The 19,311-nt window shown below is 37.7% G+C and overlaps 1 protein-coding gene across 1 annotated transcript; it reads left to right on the top strand.

Moving 5' to 3' along the window:
* Positions 1 to 13: 13 nt before the first annotated feature.
* LOC128778999 (C-type lectin domain family 1 member B-like) lies at positions 14 to 18,391 on the top strand. The gene is made up of 7 exons (XM_053909527.1): positions 14 to 149; positions 2,007 to 2,098; positions 3,838 to 3,933; positions 13,820 to 13,933; positions 14,578 to 14,729; positions 17,751 to 17,857; positions 18,259 to 18,391. Exons 2-7 carry the CDS (start codon positions 2,032 to 2,034, stop codon positions 18,389 to 18,391), a joined length of 669 nt encoding a protein of 222 aa, XP_053765502.1. The 5' UTR covers positions 14 to 149; positions 2,007 to 2,031.
* The last annotated feature ends 920 nt before the right edge of the window (positions 18,392 to 19,311 follow it).

The raw sequence follows: 19,311 nt of genomic DNA, 5'->3' as shown, positions 1-19,311 counted from the left end.
ATGTAGCTGACAAACACCGAAGCCTATTGGGTCACCAGAGCAGAGGGTATGTAGAGCCCAGAAGAATCTATTCCATTTGCCCATTGGGGCTCACCTCCTCTGTTTGGATCGGACTCCAGTGCCAGCAGAAGCTCACCGCACTAACACAGGTATCACCAACTCTTATCTATAGCTGTTGCTCTCAGCACATCTCACTGTTACTAGGGCCACTTGATTGTGTATAGAGATTACAAAGAATAGAATTTTTTTTTTATTTTATATTTGAGAGAGAGAGAGAGAGAGCGAGCAGGGGAGGAATAGAGAGAGAGGGAGACACAGAATCTGAAGCAGACTCCAGGCTCCAAGCTGTCAGCACAGAGCCAGACACAGGGCTCAAACTCATGAACCGTGAGATCATAACCTGAGCCGGAGACCGACGCTTAACTGAGCCACCCAGGAGCCCCACAAAGAATAGAAATTTTAAAAAGCAGTCCAGTAAATCTAGCCTTGCAGCACACGAGCCAACCAGTTCAGATTTTACAATTGCTTTTCAAGGGGAGTATCTCCTGTAATTTTTCATGGTTTACCATCGAATACAACTATAGTTTTCCAGGCAAATATTTCAATTTATCTCTTGGATTAACCACATGAGTTAATGGAGCAAAAGAGCACATCGATGAAGGTAGGATACGAATAATTAATTATTTAATCAATGTTTCTCTCTTTCATATCCACGTCTTGTCTTTGCTTATTTATGTGATAGGGCTTCCACATTCTGATATACTCCAGACTTGGCAAACATATGTAAAGCATTATAAATACTTTTCTCTATGATCATAAGTTTCTGGGAGAAGTTATCACGTTGGAAATTATTAAATATCATCAACTGAATACTATGAACATCCAGACACCTATATATATCTAATTATGTTGTAAAAGATAACAATGAAGCATAATTCTCTGAAAAATTAAAATACGTATAAAGTGTTTAATTTGATGGTACGCTGGCAAACCGGTCATGATAAGAAATTTTAAGTTTTTTATGGAATCAGGAGTTTAGTTCATATAAATTTCTTTGTTTGATTTTAAAATACTTGAAACAGGAGTGCCTGGGTGGCTCAGTTGGTTAAGCCTCCGGCTTCAGCTCAGGTCACGATCTTGTGGTTCGTGGGTTTGAGCCCCACATCGGGCTCTGTGCTAACAGCTCAGAGCCTGGAGCCTGCTTTGGATTTTGTCTCCCTCTCTCTCTGTCCCTCCCTCGCTTGCACTCTGTCTCTCTCTCCAAAATAAATAGACATAAAAAAAAAAATACTTGAAACAAATTCATTAATTCTTCAAAAATTTGCAAGGAAAACTGGTTGCTTTTAGCTTATGCTTTCAAATATTATGGAAATAACACAACACACCCACTGGATGACGACTAAACCAAATTGTCCTAATTGTAGGACACTCATTTCCAACATCACGTTAGAAGAGGTGACAATAAGCCTTTAGGAGACTGCTGGAAGTGAATTGCCTTTGAGCCATAAAACAGAAAGAGTAAAGATAAATTGAAAAAAATACATATCAGGAAAGATCATGAGGGAGAAATTTTAGAATAACCTATTATGTAACATTATCTTTACAATACAAATGATGCATACAAATTTTCTGTGTATTATTCTGGGTAGGAACAATTTTTAAGTGTAGTGTAAATATTTCAAGGATCGTTGACAGTGTTGATCTTTTAAAATTAATTTAACACCACATTCGGAAAATTACAAGTGGCAAGCAAAATGACAATTACCTAAGCATCTAAAGATAGATGCAAATAAATAAATAAATAAATATGAACAAAGAGAGATGCTGATAGCTGATAAAAAAATAATCTGAGGCAAAAAGCTTTCTTGGAAGAAAATTGCAAAGGTAAAATCATGCATTAGCAGTTAAATGGCACGAAACACTAATTTCAGTGGTCTAGAGAAAACCCATGGGCAGAACCTCAAAACTTACTTTTAAAAAAAACTGCCAATTTTTGTGTCTTTTAGAATTGTATCCTAAAATTTCTCAGAGATGAATGAAACACATACAACATATATGGATATCAAACATCCTCCTAAGAAGCAGATGCCCAAAAAAAGTGAGTATTTTTCCCCAATCCTTACTGAATTCTTTTTTTTTAATATAAATCCTTTTGGATTTAAAAAAAAAAATTTAAAGTTTATATTTATTTTGAGAGAGGCAGAGACAATGGGAGTGAAGGAGGGATAGAGAAAGGGAGAGAGAGAATCCCGAGCAGGATCCACACCATCACTGTTGAGTCCAACGTGGGGCTCGAACTCACAAAACTGTGAGAGTATGACCTGAGTCGAAACTGAGAGTTGGGTGCTCAACCGACTGAGCCATCCAGTCCCCCCCCTTACTGAATTCTGATATTATTTTCTGTTCCTTGTTAAGCATTTCTTCTAAAGAAGTTCATTATAATTTAGCATATGACACATTATGTCTAACTTATTTTCAAGATTCTGTCCTTTGAAAGACTTACCTGATGGACTTTACCTCGTAAGCAGAAAACAATTCCATTGATCTCCTTTATTTGGGAAACACCCTAACCTGCCAACTCTCTTCATGCATTCATAACTTACATGCTTTCTCAGAAATAATAAGAACATGAAGCGGTGACCACATCCCTGTTTACTCAAAAGTGAAAACTTACACTTCAAGTTCCAATCAGACAAAGGTAATGAGAATGGAATCTTCTATAGAAAAAGGTGAAGTGCCCGTAGAGGACCTAGCTTCCCATTGCTTAGCCTATGTGTATGTGATTCAAGTAACATAAAACAAAAGCCACTGTGCCAAGAGTCAGCTTACCCACTTTCACAATATTGCTTCAACTGTGTCTTATACTCTAAAGAAAAAGCCGTGTTGAAAAACCGATACCCGTGGTTAGTATATTCCAGAGAATTAAAGTCATGTGGGTGCCATAGCCATACATTCATTACTGAGGCAAGGATGGAAATTATTTCTTTTCAGTTTGTTTGGAAACATCTGAATCTCCTGATGTCACTACTGACTCATTCTATGATGTTTCAAGAAATAATACTTGATTAACATTATTTGATTCATGTCTGTGATTATAGTTTCTTCTTTTTTTAATGTTTATTTATTTTTGAGAGGGAGAGAGAGAGAGAGCAAGCAGGGGAGGGGCAGAGAGAGAGGGAGACACAGAATCCGAGGCAGGCTCCAGGCTTCAGGAGCCCCACGTGCGGCTGTAACTCACAAACTGTAAGATCATGACTTGAGTTGAAGCCGGAGGCTTAACAAACTAAGCCACCCAGGCGCCCCCTACGATTTCTTCTACGTAATGGCAATGGCTGTTCCTAATGATGAGAACAGTAGTGAGACTCCAGTGAGGAAACTGCGGATGTTTATGTATGTATGAAAACATATGATATTACAAACTAATAAATATCTTCTGATTGTGGGTCAATAAAAGGGATTTCTACTTTTATGTATGAAAGTGATATATTTTAGAAGCATTTTTACATTTTTAAAACAAGTGTATAGATCTAATATTCCACTTTGAATCCCTAAACCATTGAGATGAATCAGGGGATTTTTTTTAATAACGTGAGAATAAGTGACTTCCCTAAGAAATACTTGGTAACAGAGTAGGGAGGAGAACACAGACGTGTTACTCTTGGTTCACTATTGTTTCCAACTGATCAAGGTTCTTCTCAACTTATAAATCCCAGTTTGAGGACATTCAAGAGTTAGGGCCTTTAATTTACGGGAAAGTCTCCCTCAAAATCCTGGTCTTTAATTCAGTCGTTTTTTTTTATGCTGACCTCCTCAGTGTCTCACTTTCTCTCTGGCCAGGGCCTTCAGTGCCATTTGTCTGGTGTCTCGCTGTAGTGATTCTTGGAATCCTCTGTTTCCTTCTCCTTGTAACAACTGCAGTCTTGGGATCCATTGGTAAGTTAATCAGGATCTGTGCCCTGAACCGAATATCTCCTGCTTTAAGAATTACTATTTCTTTTACAGAATTTTTTAAATATTCATTTATTTTGAGAGAGAGAGAGAGAGAGAGAGAGAGAGAAGAGAGCGTGCAGAGGAGGGGCAGAGTGAGAGAGAGGGAGAGAGAGAATCCCAAGCAGGCTCTGTGCTCTGAGCACAGATCCTGAAGTGGGGCTCGATCCCACAAACTGTGAGATCATGACCTGAGCCTATATCTAGAGTCAGACACTCAACTGACTGAACCACTAGCCATTCTTAGCAATACCCCAGGAATTACTATTTTTACTGCTTTTCTTCTTCTGGGGGTTCCATAGCTATGATCTCTAGTTCTACCCAGGAAACCATGCCACCTTCACCACTAATGTAATTACTTGGCCATTTACAAAATTCCTCAGAAGCTTCTGATGTATCCTTTACTCTTTTTTCTGTCATTGTTGTTGTTGTTTTAATTTTATTTAAATCCAAGTTAGTTAACACATAGTGTAATAATGGTTTCAGGAGTAGAATTTAGTGATTCATCTCGTATGTATAAATAACACCCAGTGCTCATCCCAACAAGTGCCCGCCTTCATGCCCATCACCCATTTAGCCCATCCCCTCACTCAACACCTGCCCAGCAACCCTCAGTTTGGTCTTTGTATTTACAAGTCTCTTATAGTTTGTCTCCCTCTCTGTTTTTACCTTATTTTTCTTTCCCTTCCCCTATGTTCATCTGTTTTGTTTCTTAAATTCCACATATGAGTGAAATCTTATGATATTTATCTTTCTCTGCCTGACTGATTTCACTGAGCGTCCTACATTGTACTTCCATCCACATTGTTGCAAATGGCAAGATATCATTCTTTTTGATGGCTGAGTAATATTCTGTTGTATATATATACCACCTCTCCTTTACCCATGTGTCAGTTGGTGGACATTTGGAGTCCTTCCATAACGTAGGTATTGTTGATAGTATTGCTATAAACTTTGGAGTACATGTGCGCCTTTGAATCAGCATTTTTGTATCCTTTGGATAAATAGCTAGTAGTACAATTGCTGGGTCATAAGGTAGTTCTATTTCTAATTTTTTGAGGAACCTCCATACTGTTCTCCAGAGTGGCTGCTCCAGTTTGCATTCCCACCAGCAGTGTAAAAGTGATCCTCTTTCTCTGCATCCTCGCCAACATCTGTTGTTGCCTGAGTTGTTAATGTAAGCCATTCTGACAGGTGTGAGGTGGTATCTCATTGTGGTTTTGGTTTGTATTTCCCTGATGATGAGTGATACGGAGCATCTTTTCATGTGTGTGTAGGCCATCTGGATGTCTTCTTTGGAAAAGTGTCTGTTCATGTCTCTTGCCCATTTCTTCACTGGATTATTTGCTTTTTGAGTGTTGAATTTGTTAAGTTCTTTATAGCTTTTGGATACTAACCCTTTATCTGACATGTCATTTGCAAATATCTTCTCCCATTCTGTCACTTGCCTTTTCGTTTTGCTGATTGTTTCCTTTGCTGTGCAGAAGCTTTTTATTTTGATGAGGTCCCACTAGTTCATTTTTGCTTTTGTTCCCCTTGCATCTGGAATAATGTCTAGTAAGAAGTTCCTGTGGCTGAGGTCAAAGAGGTTGCTGCCTGTTTTCTCCTCTAGGATTTTGATGGTCTCCTGTCTTACATTTAAGTCTTATATCGATTTTGAGTTTATTTTTGTGTATGGTGTAAGGAAGTGGCCCAGGTTCATTTTTCTGCACGTCGCTGTCCAGTTTTCCCAACACCATTTGCTGAAGAGACTGCCTTTTTTCCATCGGATATTCTTTCCTGCTTGGTCGAAGATTAGTTGACCATACGTTTGTGGGTCCATTTCTGTTCCTATTTTGTTCCATTGATCTGAGTGTCTGTTCTTGTGCCAGTACCATACTGTCTTGATGATTATTAAAGCTTTGTCATACAGCATCAAATCATTTTGAACACCTAGGAAACTGATTTGAGGATTAATGAATGCAAAAATCTGAGTAATTGGAGCCAGAGAACTTGGCAGGTATGTGGTGCAGAGAGGTGAACTGGGGGAGTGAAAAGCCATGGAGCCAAGGATAAGGAGCCGTTTTCAAGGAGAGAGGACAGAGAGAGAGAAAGAGAAAGGGAGAGAATGCAGCACATCAGGATCATGCAAGAAAAGCACTCCCCCAAAAAGTAGTTGGAGAGAAAGAGAGAGTGAGTGAAAAGGTGAAAACACTTGTAGGGGACTGGACAAAAAATCTGTCCCCCCAAACCACTGCCAGGATCCTATAAACAGTGGAGTATAAGTCTGAAGTCTTGATCTCAGTGCCTGGCAGTGTCTGATGAGGAAGTAGGACAAATCCCTAGGAGCAGGCAGCACTATCTGAGGGATCCATGTTCCACAGGGGGAAAAGTGGTTCCCCTGATTGGACTTCATTTGGTAGAGGCCATGTGGTCTCCCTACAGGCAAAAGTCCAGGCAGACCCTGTGGAGAGTAGCCGCATTTACTGATATTGGAACAAAGACACTGGAGGGCAGCAAAACCTGGTGTGGGCTGCGTGTTGTGATTTGCCATAAACTCTGGGACTCTGCCACTGTGTGATCACGGGAGCATTTTTCTGGGACAAGCCGGTGCCCAGCCATTGCTTGGTGAGACACTCCCCCAGAGAGTTGGCTTGGGTCCAAGCCACAGGGGTCTCTGAAGTTCAGGGTTTTGAAACATAGCCTCCTCTGAGATAAAACTCTGGAGGGAGGTGCTGGCTGGCAAGTGGACAACTTGGACATGAACAGAATAGATGCAAGGATCAGACAGAGGCCTGAGTCAAAGGGGAGGTGTGCTTGATTGCAGGTCGGTGAGGGCATGTGGTTCCTGCACCAGAGATTATGAAGCTTGGTGAAGCCATTTTCACGTCTAGTGAAATGGTGTGCGCACAGATGGACCCCAGTAAGTAAAGCAGAGCCACGAAGTGGAGAACTGAGTCATAACACCAAGCCCTGCCCACCTGTGCCCTTTAGGCACATCCCCCAGAAGACCAGCAAAAATCCCTTCCACCTGCTTATAGTCTACAGACTACAGTGTGCTGCAGTTTCAGTTCTGGAAACTGAACTAAAGGAAACTGGACATGACTTCAATCGAGTGGTCATTCTGTTTATTGGTTCATTTATCTGCTCATTTTTTTTGTTTCTGTTTTTGTTTACGCTGTTTTCTTTTTTATTTGTTTTTTTTTTCCTTTCTCTTTCTTGGATACAGAAAGAGCAAATTCTTTATTTTTATTTTATTTTTTAATTGACTTTTATTTTTTTATTTTATTCTATTTCATCATTTAATTTTTTAATTTTTTTAACTTATTTTTTCTTTCTCTTTTTCTCTATTCTATATAGCCTTTTTCAACAAGCAGACCAAAGCATACCTAGGAACTAGCTTCCTTCATTTGCTTTTATGTATGTGTTTTGTTCTTACTTTTTCAATTTTAATTTTTTTTTTTATTTTCATCCTCCAAAATGACAAGATGGAGGAACTCACCACAAAAGAAAGGACAGGAAGAAATGATGGCCAAGGATTTAATCAACACGGATATAAGTAGGATGTCTGAACTAGAATTTGAAACCACGATTATAAGAATACTAGCTGGGGTTGACAAAAGCATAGAAGACACCAGAAAATCCCTTTCTGTGTTGATAAAAGAATTAAAATCTAGCCAGGCCAAAAGTAAAAATGCTCTAAGCTTTACTCTTAAAGCCTGGATCGCATTCAGGATGTTTCCAGGGAAGGTTGCCTTTGAGGTTTCGTTTATGATCAATCGTGCTGGGTGTAGAGAAAATTTCTCTCTCCTCTATGACACCTCCTCTCGATGAACTCTCCAGTCCTGTTGGCTTTACCTCCATGTCTCCGGTTGGCAGCTCAAATTTACTTTTTAAATTGTTTATTCTCATAAATGTTTCATACAATCATTAATACATGTCTCCTGTACTATTCCAATCGCCGGCTAATTAATAAACTTTCAAATTCCTAGTGAAACTGCCAAATAAATTTCAGATCATGTCATCCAAGTGCCAAGAAACCATTAACAGTTTTTTTATTCGCTCCTGATTTATGTTAAAATTTCCCTCCTTACTTACCTTTGTTTCCACGAATCATAATCTTATTTCAACCAAATAATTTAAAAAAAATTTTTTAACGTTTATTCATTTTTGAGAGACAGAGACAGAGCATGAGCGGGGGAGGGGCAGAGAGAGAGGGAGACACAGAATCAGAAGCAGAACGCAGGCTCTGAGCTGTCAGCACAAAGCCTGATGTGGGACTCGAACTCACGAACTGCAAGATCATGACCTGAGCCGAAGTCATCTGCTCAACCGACTGAGCCACCCAGGCGCCCCTCAACCAAATAATTTTAAGCTTCACAGTTCATAGCTCAAGTGCCATAGACTCTCACTGCTCTTATCAAGATTTAGTACATTTTCTTAAATAAATATTTAACACAAGTTTCAAAGACTTTAAGTGGTTGATTTTTTAAAGGTATATTTATTTTTGAGAAAGAGACAGAGTATAAGCGGGAGAAGCAGACAGAGAAGGAGACGCAGAATCCAAAGCAGGCTCTAGGCTCTGAGCTGTCAGCATAGAGCCTGACACAGGGCTCGAACCCATGGTCCACGAGATCACTACCTGAGCCAAAGTCAGACACTTGACCAAGTAAGCCACCCAGGCACCCCAAGTGGTTGATTTTTTTAATGATTGTTTTCATTCATTATGGTTCTGCTAAGGAGCAGTCCCACGGAACTAATCATGCCACCATTCTGGCAGAAACACTCCTCTATGTGTATTTTTAATGTACTCTTTAGAAGTTTTGAAAACCTCTATATTCCTTAGACACAACCCCTTTCATGACAACTTACACATAATGGATGCTTATCTAGTATCTTCTGGATTGAAATAGAGATCCAAAAAAACGCACACAAATACAGCAAAGAGAGAAGGGTGAAGAACAAAGAAAGAAGGGTGAAAAACAACCTCAGCATGATTCAACTGATATAATCAGAGTGCCTCACGATACCATGATGCAAGTTTTTTATTCCTTATTCATTAATGAACACCTAGAAGAATTTCCAAGCTACATTTTTTTCCACTGTTTTCTTTCTTCAAGCTCTGAGAGATGAGTTTCATGCAAACATTATTTTTATTTTATTGTTTTTTCACAAATTCAGTTTAGTAAATACATCATAGTATGATCATTTTAAAATGTAGTGCATAGACAGGGCGCCTGGGGGGCTCAGTCGGACTTCGGCTCGGGTCATGATCTCACAGTCTGAGTTCGAGCCCCGCGTCGGGCTCTGTGCTGACACCTCAGAGCCTGGAGCCTGCTTCAGATTCTGTGTCTCCCTCTCTCTCTGCCCGTCCCCCGCTCATGCTCTGTCTCTCTCTCTGTCAAAAATAAAAATAAACATTAAAAAAAATTTTTTTAATGTAGTGCATAGGGGTGCCTGAGTGGCTCAAATCAGTTAATCATTCAACTCTTGATTTCGGCTCCAGTCCTCATCTCGCAATTCATTACATTGAGCCCCACATCAGGCTCTGCACACTGACAGCATGGAGGCTGCATGGGAGTCTCTCTCTCCCTCTCTCTATGGCCCTCCCCCACTCACATGCACCGGCACTTCTTCTCTCTCAAAATAAATAAATACACATTTTTTTTAAATAAAATAAGTAAAATATAGTGCATGCATCCTTAACTTGAAACGATTTGAAGATCAATGGATATAATTTATTTTTTACTAGTTATAGGTTACTTGAAATTCATTGTGGTGAAAAATGTAGGACTCCATTTATGGTGGTGGTATTAATTTTTCCTTTAAAGTAAATTTACTTAAGTTGAAAAATAGTCAACACAAAATACTGTTTATATAATTATATGGATTGAGTAAAAATATGGCAAAAATTTTCATGTAGTATATAAATGACTGGGGTTTGTAACAAATACAAAACACTAATTCAAATGAATACAGGTGCCCCTATATTTATGTTTATTTATTTATTTCTTTTTTGAGAGAGAGGGAGACACAGAATCCAAAGCAGGCTCCTGGCTCTGAGCTGTCAGTACAGAGCCTGACACAAGACCAGAACTCATGAACCATGAGATCATGACCTGAGCCGAAGTCAGGTGCTTAACCAACTGAGGCAACCAGGTGTGCCTACCCCTATATTTGTAAGAGCAGTATTATTAGCAATAACCAAGAAATGGAAACAGCTCACATATCCATCAACTGAGGAATGGATAAAGAAAAGATGGTACACACACACACACCCACACACACACACACACACACACAAGGAAATATTATCTAGCCATTAAAAATAATGAACCCTTGGGGCACCTGGGTGGCTCGGTCCGTTGGGCGTCTGACTCTGGCTCAGGTCATGATCTCCCGGTTTGTGGGTTCGAGCCCCACATCGAGCTCTGTGCTGACAGCTTGGAGCCTGGAGCCTGCTTCAGATTCTGTGTCTCCCTCTCTCTCTCTCTCTGCCTCTCCTCCACTTGTGCTCTGTCTCTCTCTCTCTCTCTCTCAAAAATAAATTTTAAAAAATGTAAAACAAAAAATTAAAAAAAAAATAATGAACCCTTATCATTTGCAATGACATAGAAGGGCTTAGAGAGTATAATGTTCAGAGAAAGGCAAGTACCATATGGCTCCACTCATATGTGGAATTAAAGAAACAAAACAAATGAACAAACAGAAGAAAAAAGAGATGAACAAAAAGACCCTTAAATAAAAAAGAACAAGCTGGTGGTTGCCAGAGAAGATGTGGGTTGGGAGATGGGTCAAATAGTAAAAAAAAAAAAAAGACTTAGAGTAACTTATCTTGATGAGCACTGATTAATGTAGAGTTGTTGAATTATTATATTGTGCATCTGAGACTAAAGTAACACTGTATGTTAATTACACTTCAATAAAGAAAGAAAAGAAATGAACGATTGGGTTTAAAAAGCAGTTCTTAATAAGAGTTTGAGTTTTTAAAAGGAGTATTTTTTATTTTAAAAATAACATATACCTTTTGAAATATACTTATTTCTCCTTAAAAATAAGTCAAATATGATGTGTAAGCATTAAACTGTTCTCTTTAAAAGACACGTTCTGGGGCACCTGGGTGTCTCCAGTCGGTTGAGCATCTGACTTAGGCTCAGGTCATGATCTCACAGTTTGTGGGTTCCAGCCCCACATCGGGTTTTGCGCTGACAGTGCAGAGACTGATTCAGATTCTCGGTCTTTCTCTCTGCCTCTCCCTTACTCACATGCGCACATGCACTCTGTCTCTCAAAAATAAAAATAAACATTAAAAATAAATAAATAAATAAATGATAAATAAAAATAAAAGACATTCTGATATATGTTAATTTAAATATATATTCCATTTTACATATGCACACCATATTTTTATCCATTCATCTGTCAGTGGACACTGAGGTTGATTCCATTTCTCAGCTACTGTAAATAATTCTGCTATAATGATAAGGGTGCATATATCTTTCTGAATTAGTGTTTTCATTTTCTTTGGATAAATATACAGTATTTGAATTACTGGAATGTATGGTATTTCTATTGTTTATCTCTTGAGGAGCCTACTGTTTTCCACAGTAATTTACCAATTTCCATTCCCTGCAACAGTGCATAAGAATTCCCCTGAATGTTATTCAGCCATAAAAGAGAAAAAGATCTTGTCCTTCATGACAGTACAGTTGGACCTAGAGGGTATTATGCTAAGTGGAATAAACCGGTCGGAGAAAAATAAATACCAAATGATTTCACTTATATGTGGAATTTTTTAAAGAAGTACACACAACCAAAAAACAGAAACAGACCCATAAATACAGAGAACAAACTCACGGTTCCCAAAGGGGAAGGTGGTAGGTGGAGAGCAAAATGGGTGAAGAGGAGTGGAAGGTACAGGCTTCCAGTTATGGAGTGAGTAAATCACGGGGATGAAAGGTGTACCATAAAGAATGTTGTTAGTGGTATCATATTAGCTTTGCAAAGTGCCAGGTGGTAACTACACTTGTGTAAACATAGCATAATAGATAAAATTGTCAACATCTGAAAGTAACGTGAAATTATGTGTGGACAATATTTCAATAACAGTTTTAAAAAATTTAAAAAATTTAAAAAATTAAAATGTAAGCATTCACCATGAATATTTTTAAAGGTTCTAGTAGAAAATCACCCTTTGCATACCACAGTAAGTGGGACATGTAGGGCTAACCACAACCAAAAATATTATTGAACAAAATTAATAAATTCGTCAAGGTACTTTTATCACGTAGCCAGGACCAACATTCTATGTTGTTGCAAATATCAAAGAATTCATATAATAAAGTATTACAAACAGTTTGTGTAGCATTGTAAACAATCAAATATTGCTTTTATCCTTTTATAATCAAAACACAAAAATAATGAAAACTAAACCACATAACCGTTCAGGGAAGTTTTTATCATAGTAGCATAGTAAGGATATTCCTTAGATAGAATCAGAAGTGAACAGTTCAGAAAATGATTCTGTATGAGAAACATTGAGCTGTATAAGAACTTTTGAGTTCAAAGTGACTAACAGCCAAGTATGGAGTTAGTAATGTTATAGTTGTAGGATTGCAGCATAAGAAAATTTGGGAAAGAAGTTGTGTCTCTGAATTATTCTTCATGATTCCCATATCTTTGCACTTGTACTCATCCTTTACTTAGCAATCAAGTGATGTTTTAAAATCTGATTATTTGGCTTTCCTTTTAACTGGCTCTCAAAAGCTAAACAACCCCCATATCAATGACACTCAAGGAGTAACAAGTTCTGGGGTAGTGAAGCAGTCTTTATAACGATTAAGGCCATTAACATAACTAGCAGAATATTGAACATTACTGATATTTTGCAAGTGAATTGTGGAACTTAAAAACATTAGGGGCGCCTGGGTGGCTCAGTCGGCTAAGCGTCCGACTTCAGCTCAGGTCACGATCTCACAGTTCGTGGGTTCGAGCCCCGCATCGGGCTCTGTGCTGACAGCTCAGAACCTGGAGCCTGTTTCAGATTCTGTGTCTCCCTCTCTCTCTGACCCTCCCCCATTCATGCTCTATCTCTCTCTGTCTCAAAAATAAATAAACGTTAAAAAAAATAAATTTAAAAAAAAAGAGAAAAAAAAACATTTAGACTGCAGTTCTTATATTAATAACTTAATGTCCATATAAGGGGTTTTTATGATGCGCTTTCTGTTTTCCTTTACAGCCTTATACTCCTAAAATCCCTTGTACACAGCATATCTTCTGGATGTACTGACTAATTGAACCAAGTTAATGCGTCATTTTGTCACCATTTGTCTACTTTAGAAAATTGAGTGCACAGATCTAGAATTTTATTGTCTACCTTTTTCACTCTACTATCTCTGTATGATCCATAGACAAAAAGCAACTTTAAGATTAACACTAATATGTGAGGTCTGGCTGACCTGTCACACTATTCTAGAACCTACCTTTAGCCAGTCAACCCTTTTCTGAATTCTAAGAGTAGCTCTTTGCTCTATCACCCACCATATAAAGTCCTCTAATCTCATACTATCTCCATTATAGTGAGTGAGTTCCTTGAAGGCAGAAACTTTTCATTTCTCACTGTTGCTGTTGTTCTCACTTATTACGGTGTGGTAAGATGTCTTGTCATCAATTAATGTATTTTCACTAAATGAGGTGTAAGTCTGTAAATCATATGCAGAGAAGAGTTGCCAAAAAAAAGCACAATAATAAAAATGGTCCTTAGTCCTGAACGTTAACTAACATATTAAAATTATAATGTTGTCTTTTATTCAGTCCCATATGGTTTCCCTCAAGCTAATGATATAAAATAAAGTTTTCCAGGGTCATACGACAAATGAAACGCAGAAGCTTCCACTGGACAATAGGACCCAGCAAGACGAGTCCACATTTAAAAACACGACTATCATAGAGTTTCCACTTAACACAGGTATGAATGTGTTTCCACTTAACACAGGTATGAATCTGAATGGATTGAAGAATAAGACCAACAGGTTTCTTCTCTATTTCCCTCAATCTTCTTCTTTTCTGCTCATTTAGATTTTCTCACAGATTAAACGAACTAGAGCCCCATTTTCAATCTTATTCAACTGAAAAAACTCAGTCTTTCCCAGAGCTTAGATTTTTCAGTATGTACTATATCACCATCTCTCAAAATGGTATTTTTTTTCTGCAAAAAAACCCCTGTAGATCTCCCTTATCATATTCTCTGATCATTATCACACCCCTTAATACTGGTACGTAGTCAGGTGCTATGTTAAGATGAGCTTTGTACCTACAGATTTTCCTTGTCTGAAAAATACAGAGAGGTTACTTTCCACTGTGAAGTCCTTTTGGCAGCGGTTGTGAGGGAAAATGCCAATCTTTTTAGAAGGTTTTCCTAGAGATTTTTGGATGTTTGTAAGATATGTGACCTTCTTCCCAAGTCATGGCTCTTTTCAGAAAGCAGAAATAAAGCCCATCAGTCTCATAGAATAAACGTTCCTAGAATAACTAGGATTCAATCTCTCAGCCCAGGGGTGCCTATGAGGGTACTTACCGAGTGGTCTCCGGGCGATATCTTTTGTTTTCAAGGACACAAGAGGAACATATGTAAAACTCAATGGTCATGCTGTGGAGATAAATGTTACCATTTTTCACGTGATTTCAACACTTTTCAAGACAGTAAGAATATCTGCAAGAATATGGGTGCCACACTTGTTAAGATAGAAGATGAAGAAGAACTGGTGATGTATATGTTCTGTTTTCTACCCCACACTGTATTTGTCTAGCCTTTAGTTGTAGGTTAAATCTTAGCACTCAATAATATTCGAGTGATTTGAAGAGTTTACAGTCATCAGCTAACTCGGATCCAGACAGTGGTCACATTAAAGTGAGACATACCAATTGAAATGAGGTTAAAAGTTCATGTAACTCAACTGATTCATCCACAGTTAGAATTTCCACAGTATAGCAAATGTAAAGTCACACATGAAGCAATGAGAAAATATTTATCTTTGGGGCGCCTGGGTGGCTCAGTCGGTTAAGCATCCGACTCTTGATTTCTCTCAGGTCATGATCTCACAGTTAGTGAGTTGAAGCCCTGCATCAGGCTCTGTGCTGAAGGTGGGGAGCCTGACTGGGATTCTCTGTCTCCTTCTTTCTCTGCTCCTCCCCCACTCATGCTGTGTGTGTGTGTGTGTGTGTCTAAAAATTTATAAACTTTAAAAAAAATTATTTACCTTTAAAGCATATTGCTTTATCACAGATAACTCTATATCCCATATCAACAATTTCATAGAAATTTATTTTCAGCCTCTCTGAGAAAAATCATTATACCTCTAACAAAATCAAGAAATATAGCATTGTCACTGAGCTTGATGTAAAAGAAAACCTCTATATAAATTTAAAATTGAAGATCAGCTCATTCCAACTCATATTACATTAACTCATATTAGCTTCCAAAGAACCTAACTAAATGTTTCATAATCCTTATCATTATGCCTTGCTTTGAATATTGAAATGATTTACTATTATTTCTACCAAAGAGCTAATATATATTAACATTCTAAGTTAAGGGTAATCATTTAATATCCTCTCAAATATAGATTGACTGTAAAAATCACTCGGTTTTTGGTACTAGTCCAACTGTCCATATACTTGGCTTTCAACTGCTTTAAAATAGCTATAAAAATATAAAGAACTTTAAAATCATCAACAAAACCAAGCAAATGTGGAATCCAGAAAGAAGACATTTGTAAAGTTTGAATTAATCTCCTTTTTACTCCAATACAAAATTGTATGTATGGTAAGGGTGTTTACTAGATTTACTGTGATCATTTCTCAATACAAGCAAATAGTGAATCATTGTGTTGTACACTTGAAACTAATATAATCTTATATGTCCATTATATCTCAGATTTAAAAAAAGACAATTATAATTGTAATATTAATAGGATAAATTTTTATTTTTATTTTATGTTTTTATGTTTATTTATTTTTGAGAGAGAGACAGCGTGAGCAAGGGAAGGGCAGAAGGAGAGGGAGACACAGAATCCAAAGCAGGGTTCAGACTCCGAGCTGTCAGCACAAAGCCTGACACGGGACTTGAACTCATGAACTGTGAGATCATGACCTGAGCCAAAGTCAGCCACCCAACCGGCTGAGCCACCCAGACACCCCAATAGGATAAATTTTTAAATCCTAATTTGATTACAGAGATGGTAAAGAATTTATATAAAAATATAATATATTGAAAAGATGTTAGAGTGATAAAAGAGTGAATGTGAAATCTGTTCAGCATAAATTAATAAGCACATTAAGTGGCAAAATACATTATCATCTTCTTAGATGAGAACTATAGAATACACATGAATAGTGACCACATTTTCACAAATATTATATAGCTATACTCATCCTAACCCGAATTATTATAGAAGCACTGGAAAACATGTGAGATGTGTTAGTCTGTGTAACTCTGGCTTTAACTATGAGTGTGTATTCCATAACTGAGTACATCTTCAGCCTTTCCATAGGCTTACAGAAATTTCAGAATGTTGTAAAAGATGTATTCATTAATCCTCTCTTGACTTACCCATAGGCGATGCATCTGTTGACAAAAGAAATCTCAACTTGGGGTTCACAGTTATACAGAGGGTCCAAGTATGAGTTTCAGGATCTAGAAACTGTATCTTTCCTACAGGTTATCTTCATTGAGAATTAATGCCATGTATACGCAAACCCTGAAATTGATGCCAAAGCTTTGTATTTAGATGCACACATCTCTGGGTAGAGTGACTAAGCTTTCATCATCTTCCCAAAGGAGTAGAAGACAAACAGAAAAATAAAAACAGAGGGTGAAAATTAAAGCAGAATGGAGAAAAATAGAAAGTACGGCCAGAAACCCTCAATTTAACCCCCTTTCACTTGTTGTCTTGTGTGACTAAATCAACTGGAGTGTCAGTCTCTTCACTTGGAAAAGGTGGAGAGTAGGCAATGAAACTGGCTGTCATGGTAACTACAACTGGAGTGAGCAGAGCATAACGTGTGGAAAGTTGAACTGCTATACTTACTGTACCCCTTAAATCAATAATTGTGTGTCTACTGTTTTCAAATAAATAAAAAAGAAATGAGTGACCTATTATAACCCCCCTGTGAAAGACTGCATTTTCCTTACAGTACAATGCAAGGAACATTTGCATTTGCATTTGCAAGGAACAAGTACAATTGCAACATTTACATGGGCAAATGCTTTGTAAAAATTAAAGTAAAAGGTGAATATTGATTATTTAATACTTACTAAGTAGTTTCCAGCCAGCTATAGAAATGCTCATCTGATGGGGTAAGGACTCCTTCCTCAAGATGCCCATTTTGCAAGAAATAAATGTGGTGCTTGTGTAACAAAAATATAAGACAACATTGGTAAAAAAAAAAAATCTCATATCTATCACACCTGCACCCCAAGGTAAAAATCAGACTTTGTTCAGAACTCATCTTTGAGCTACAGGAATAAGTTATGAAAAGAAATTAAAAAATAAACATAGTGAAAAGAAGGGAGTCTTCTTTAATGACTCATTCATGCCTCGGTATTTAATAAAATATCAATAACTGAGATTTCATTATTTTACAATTTAAATAGAATCGGGATGAAGTTAATTTTCTGTTTTATGTTATACACAATAATAAAATAATAATAATGACAGGATTGTTACTTATATTCAGGAACATAAAAAGATTTTTGCTCATAAAATATGTTCCTTTTATTACAGAACTTCATTCGAAGTCAGATGCACTTGTACACTTGGATTGGGCTCTCCCGTAAAGGAACCAACAGGTCATGGAAATGGGAAGATAACTCAAATCCCTTTCTCCAAGTGTAAGTTTCTAGAATAGATACTAACTAGTAGGTTCTATAATCACAGATGTGCATTTACATTTCTGAAAGTATATAGGAAAAACATGCACACATAAATATATAGGCATACATACATATACACATATATGTGTGCTCACACACACACAGAGATCACACACACACACACACACACACACACACACTTCCAAAGGACTTATGTTCAGGCAATGAGTATGTGGAGAGAGAGAGAGGCTTTCCAACTTTATGCTTTCTTCTTTATCAGTTACTCTGGGATAGCCTAGGGTGTAAAGGGACAGTTTCTACAAGGAAAGAAAAGACACATCACCTTAATTTTGGACCAATATTTTCTATTCTGTCTACATCCGCGTATATTTCACATCATTTATATGTTCCTATTTCAGGATAGGTGACTGGAAAGAGACAAAAGGTGGAAACTGTGCAAGTATGACAAAAATGAGGATGATTGCTTCTGACTGTTACAAACTACTGCCCTTTACTTGTGAGAAGAGAATTCCCTGTGTGGCTACCTCATAATAGGAACAACAAAAGACAAGGACGATATTTTTTCTTGTAAAGAACCAGACTTCTTAAAGTCCTAGAGTCTTCCTCTCTCATTTCAGAATGTCCTTGCTTTTTTATGGGCTGTACCAATATGCCAGCCTCTGGCAGAGATGATGCTGGAATATTGGGTGCACCAGCGTGAGCGACATCAGACCCCTCACCTCTGCCCTTTCACGTGGAGACAGCCACGTTATGAGCACAGGTTGGTGGAGTAAGAGTATCAGCTTTCCTGATGAGGATTAAGAAGGAAACTTCTCCATACTGTTTCTACAACTCACATGGATTTAGGAAGGAATCCCGCAAACTTCAGTCACCAGCATGCACGTTTTGTCTGGAAATCAATGCCACCAGTCATTACAAGGATTATTCTCTATGAATGTGTATGCATTTCTATTTGATTCCTTCCTTTTTAAGAGGAAGACTGTGTTGTATCCTAGAAAGCAATAGGATCTCGAATCAGATTGGAGTCTCAGTTAGCTATGTGCCCTCTGGCAACTTGAAACTTCTGGGTCATAATTTCCTCATCAGTGGGTAACTACAAACTGCATTTGCAAAGTGGCTGTACCATTTTGCATTCGTATCAGCAGGGTATGAAATTCCATTTGTTTGAATCCCTCCAACATTTAATGCTGCCAGTTTTTAAAACCAGTTTTGTAAGGGTACAGCATAATTAAGTGTGGTTTTAATTTGTATTTTTCTAATGAATAATTCTAGCCATATTTTCATGTGTTTTTTTGTTAATCATGTATCTTTTGTGGTAAAGTATTGATTCAAATTTTTGCCTACTGTTATTTCATTGTTTTCTTGTTGATGAGTAATGAAAGTTCATTATATGTTTGATACTGATATTTTATCAGACATGTGTTTTATGAATATTGTTTCCAGTCTCTCAT

The sequence above is a fragment of the Panthera pardus genome, unplaced genomic scaffold (genome assembly GCF_024362965.1).
Source record: "Panthera pardus isolate Hobbes unplaced genomic scaffold, ASM2436296v1 HiC_scaffold_210, whole genome shotgun sequence".
Lineage (NCBI taxonomy): Eukaryota > Metazoa > Chordata > Mammalia > Carnivora > Felidae > Panthera > Panthera pardus.
The sequence above is the reverse complement of the archived record's forward strand: the minus strand, read 5'-3'. Positions and strand labels throughout refer to the sequence as shown.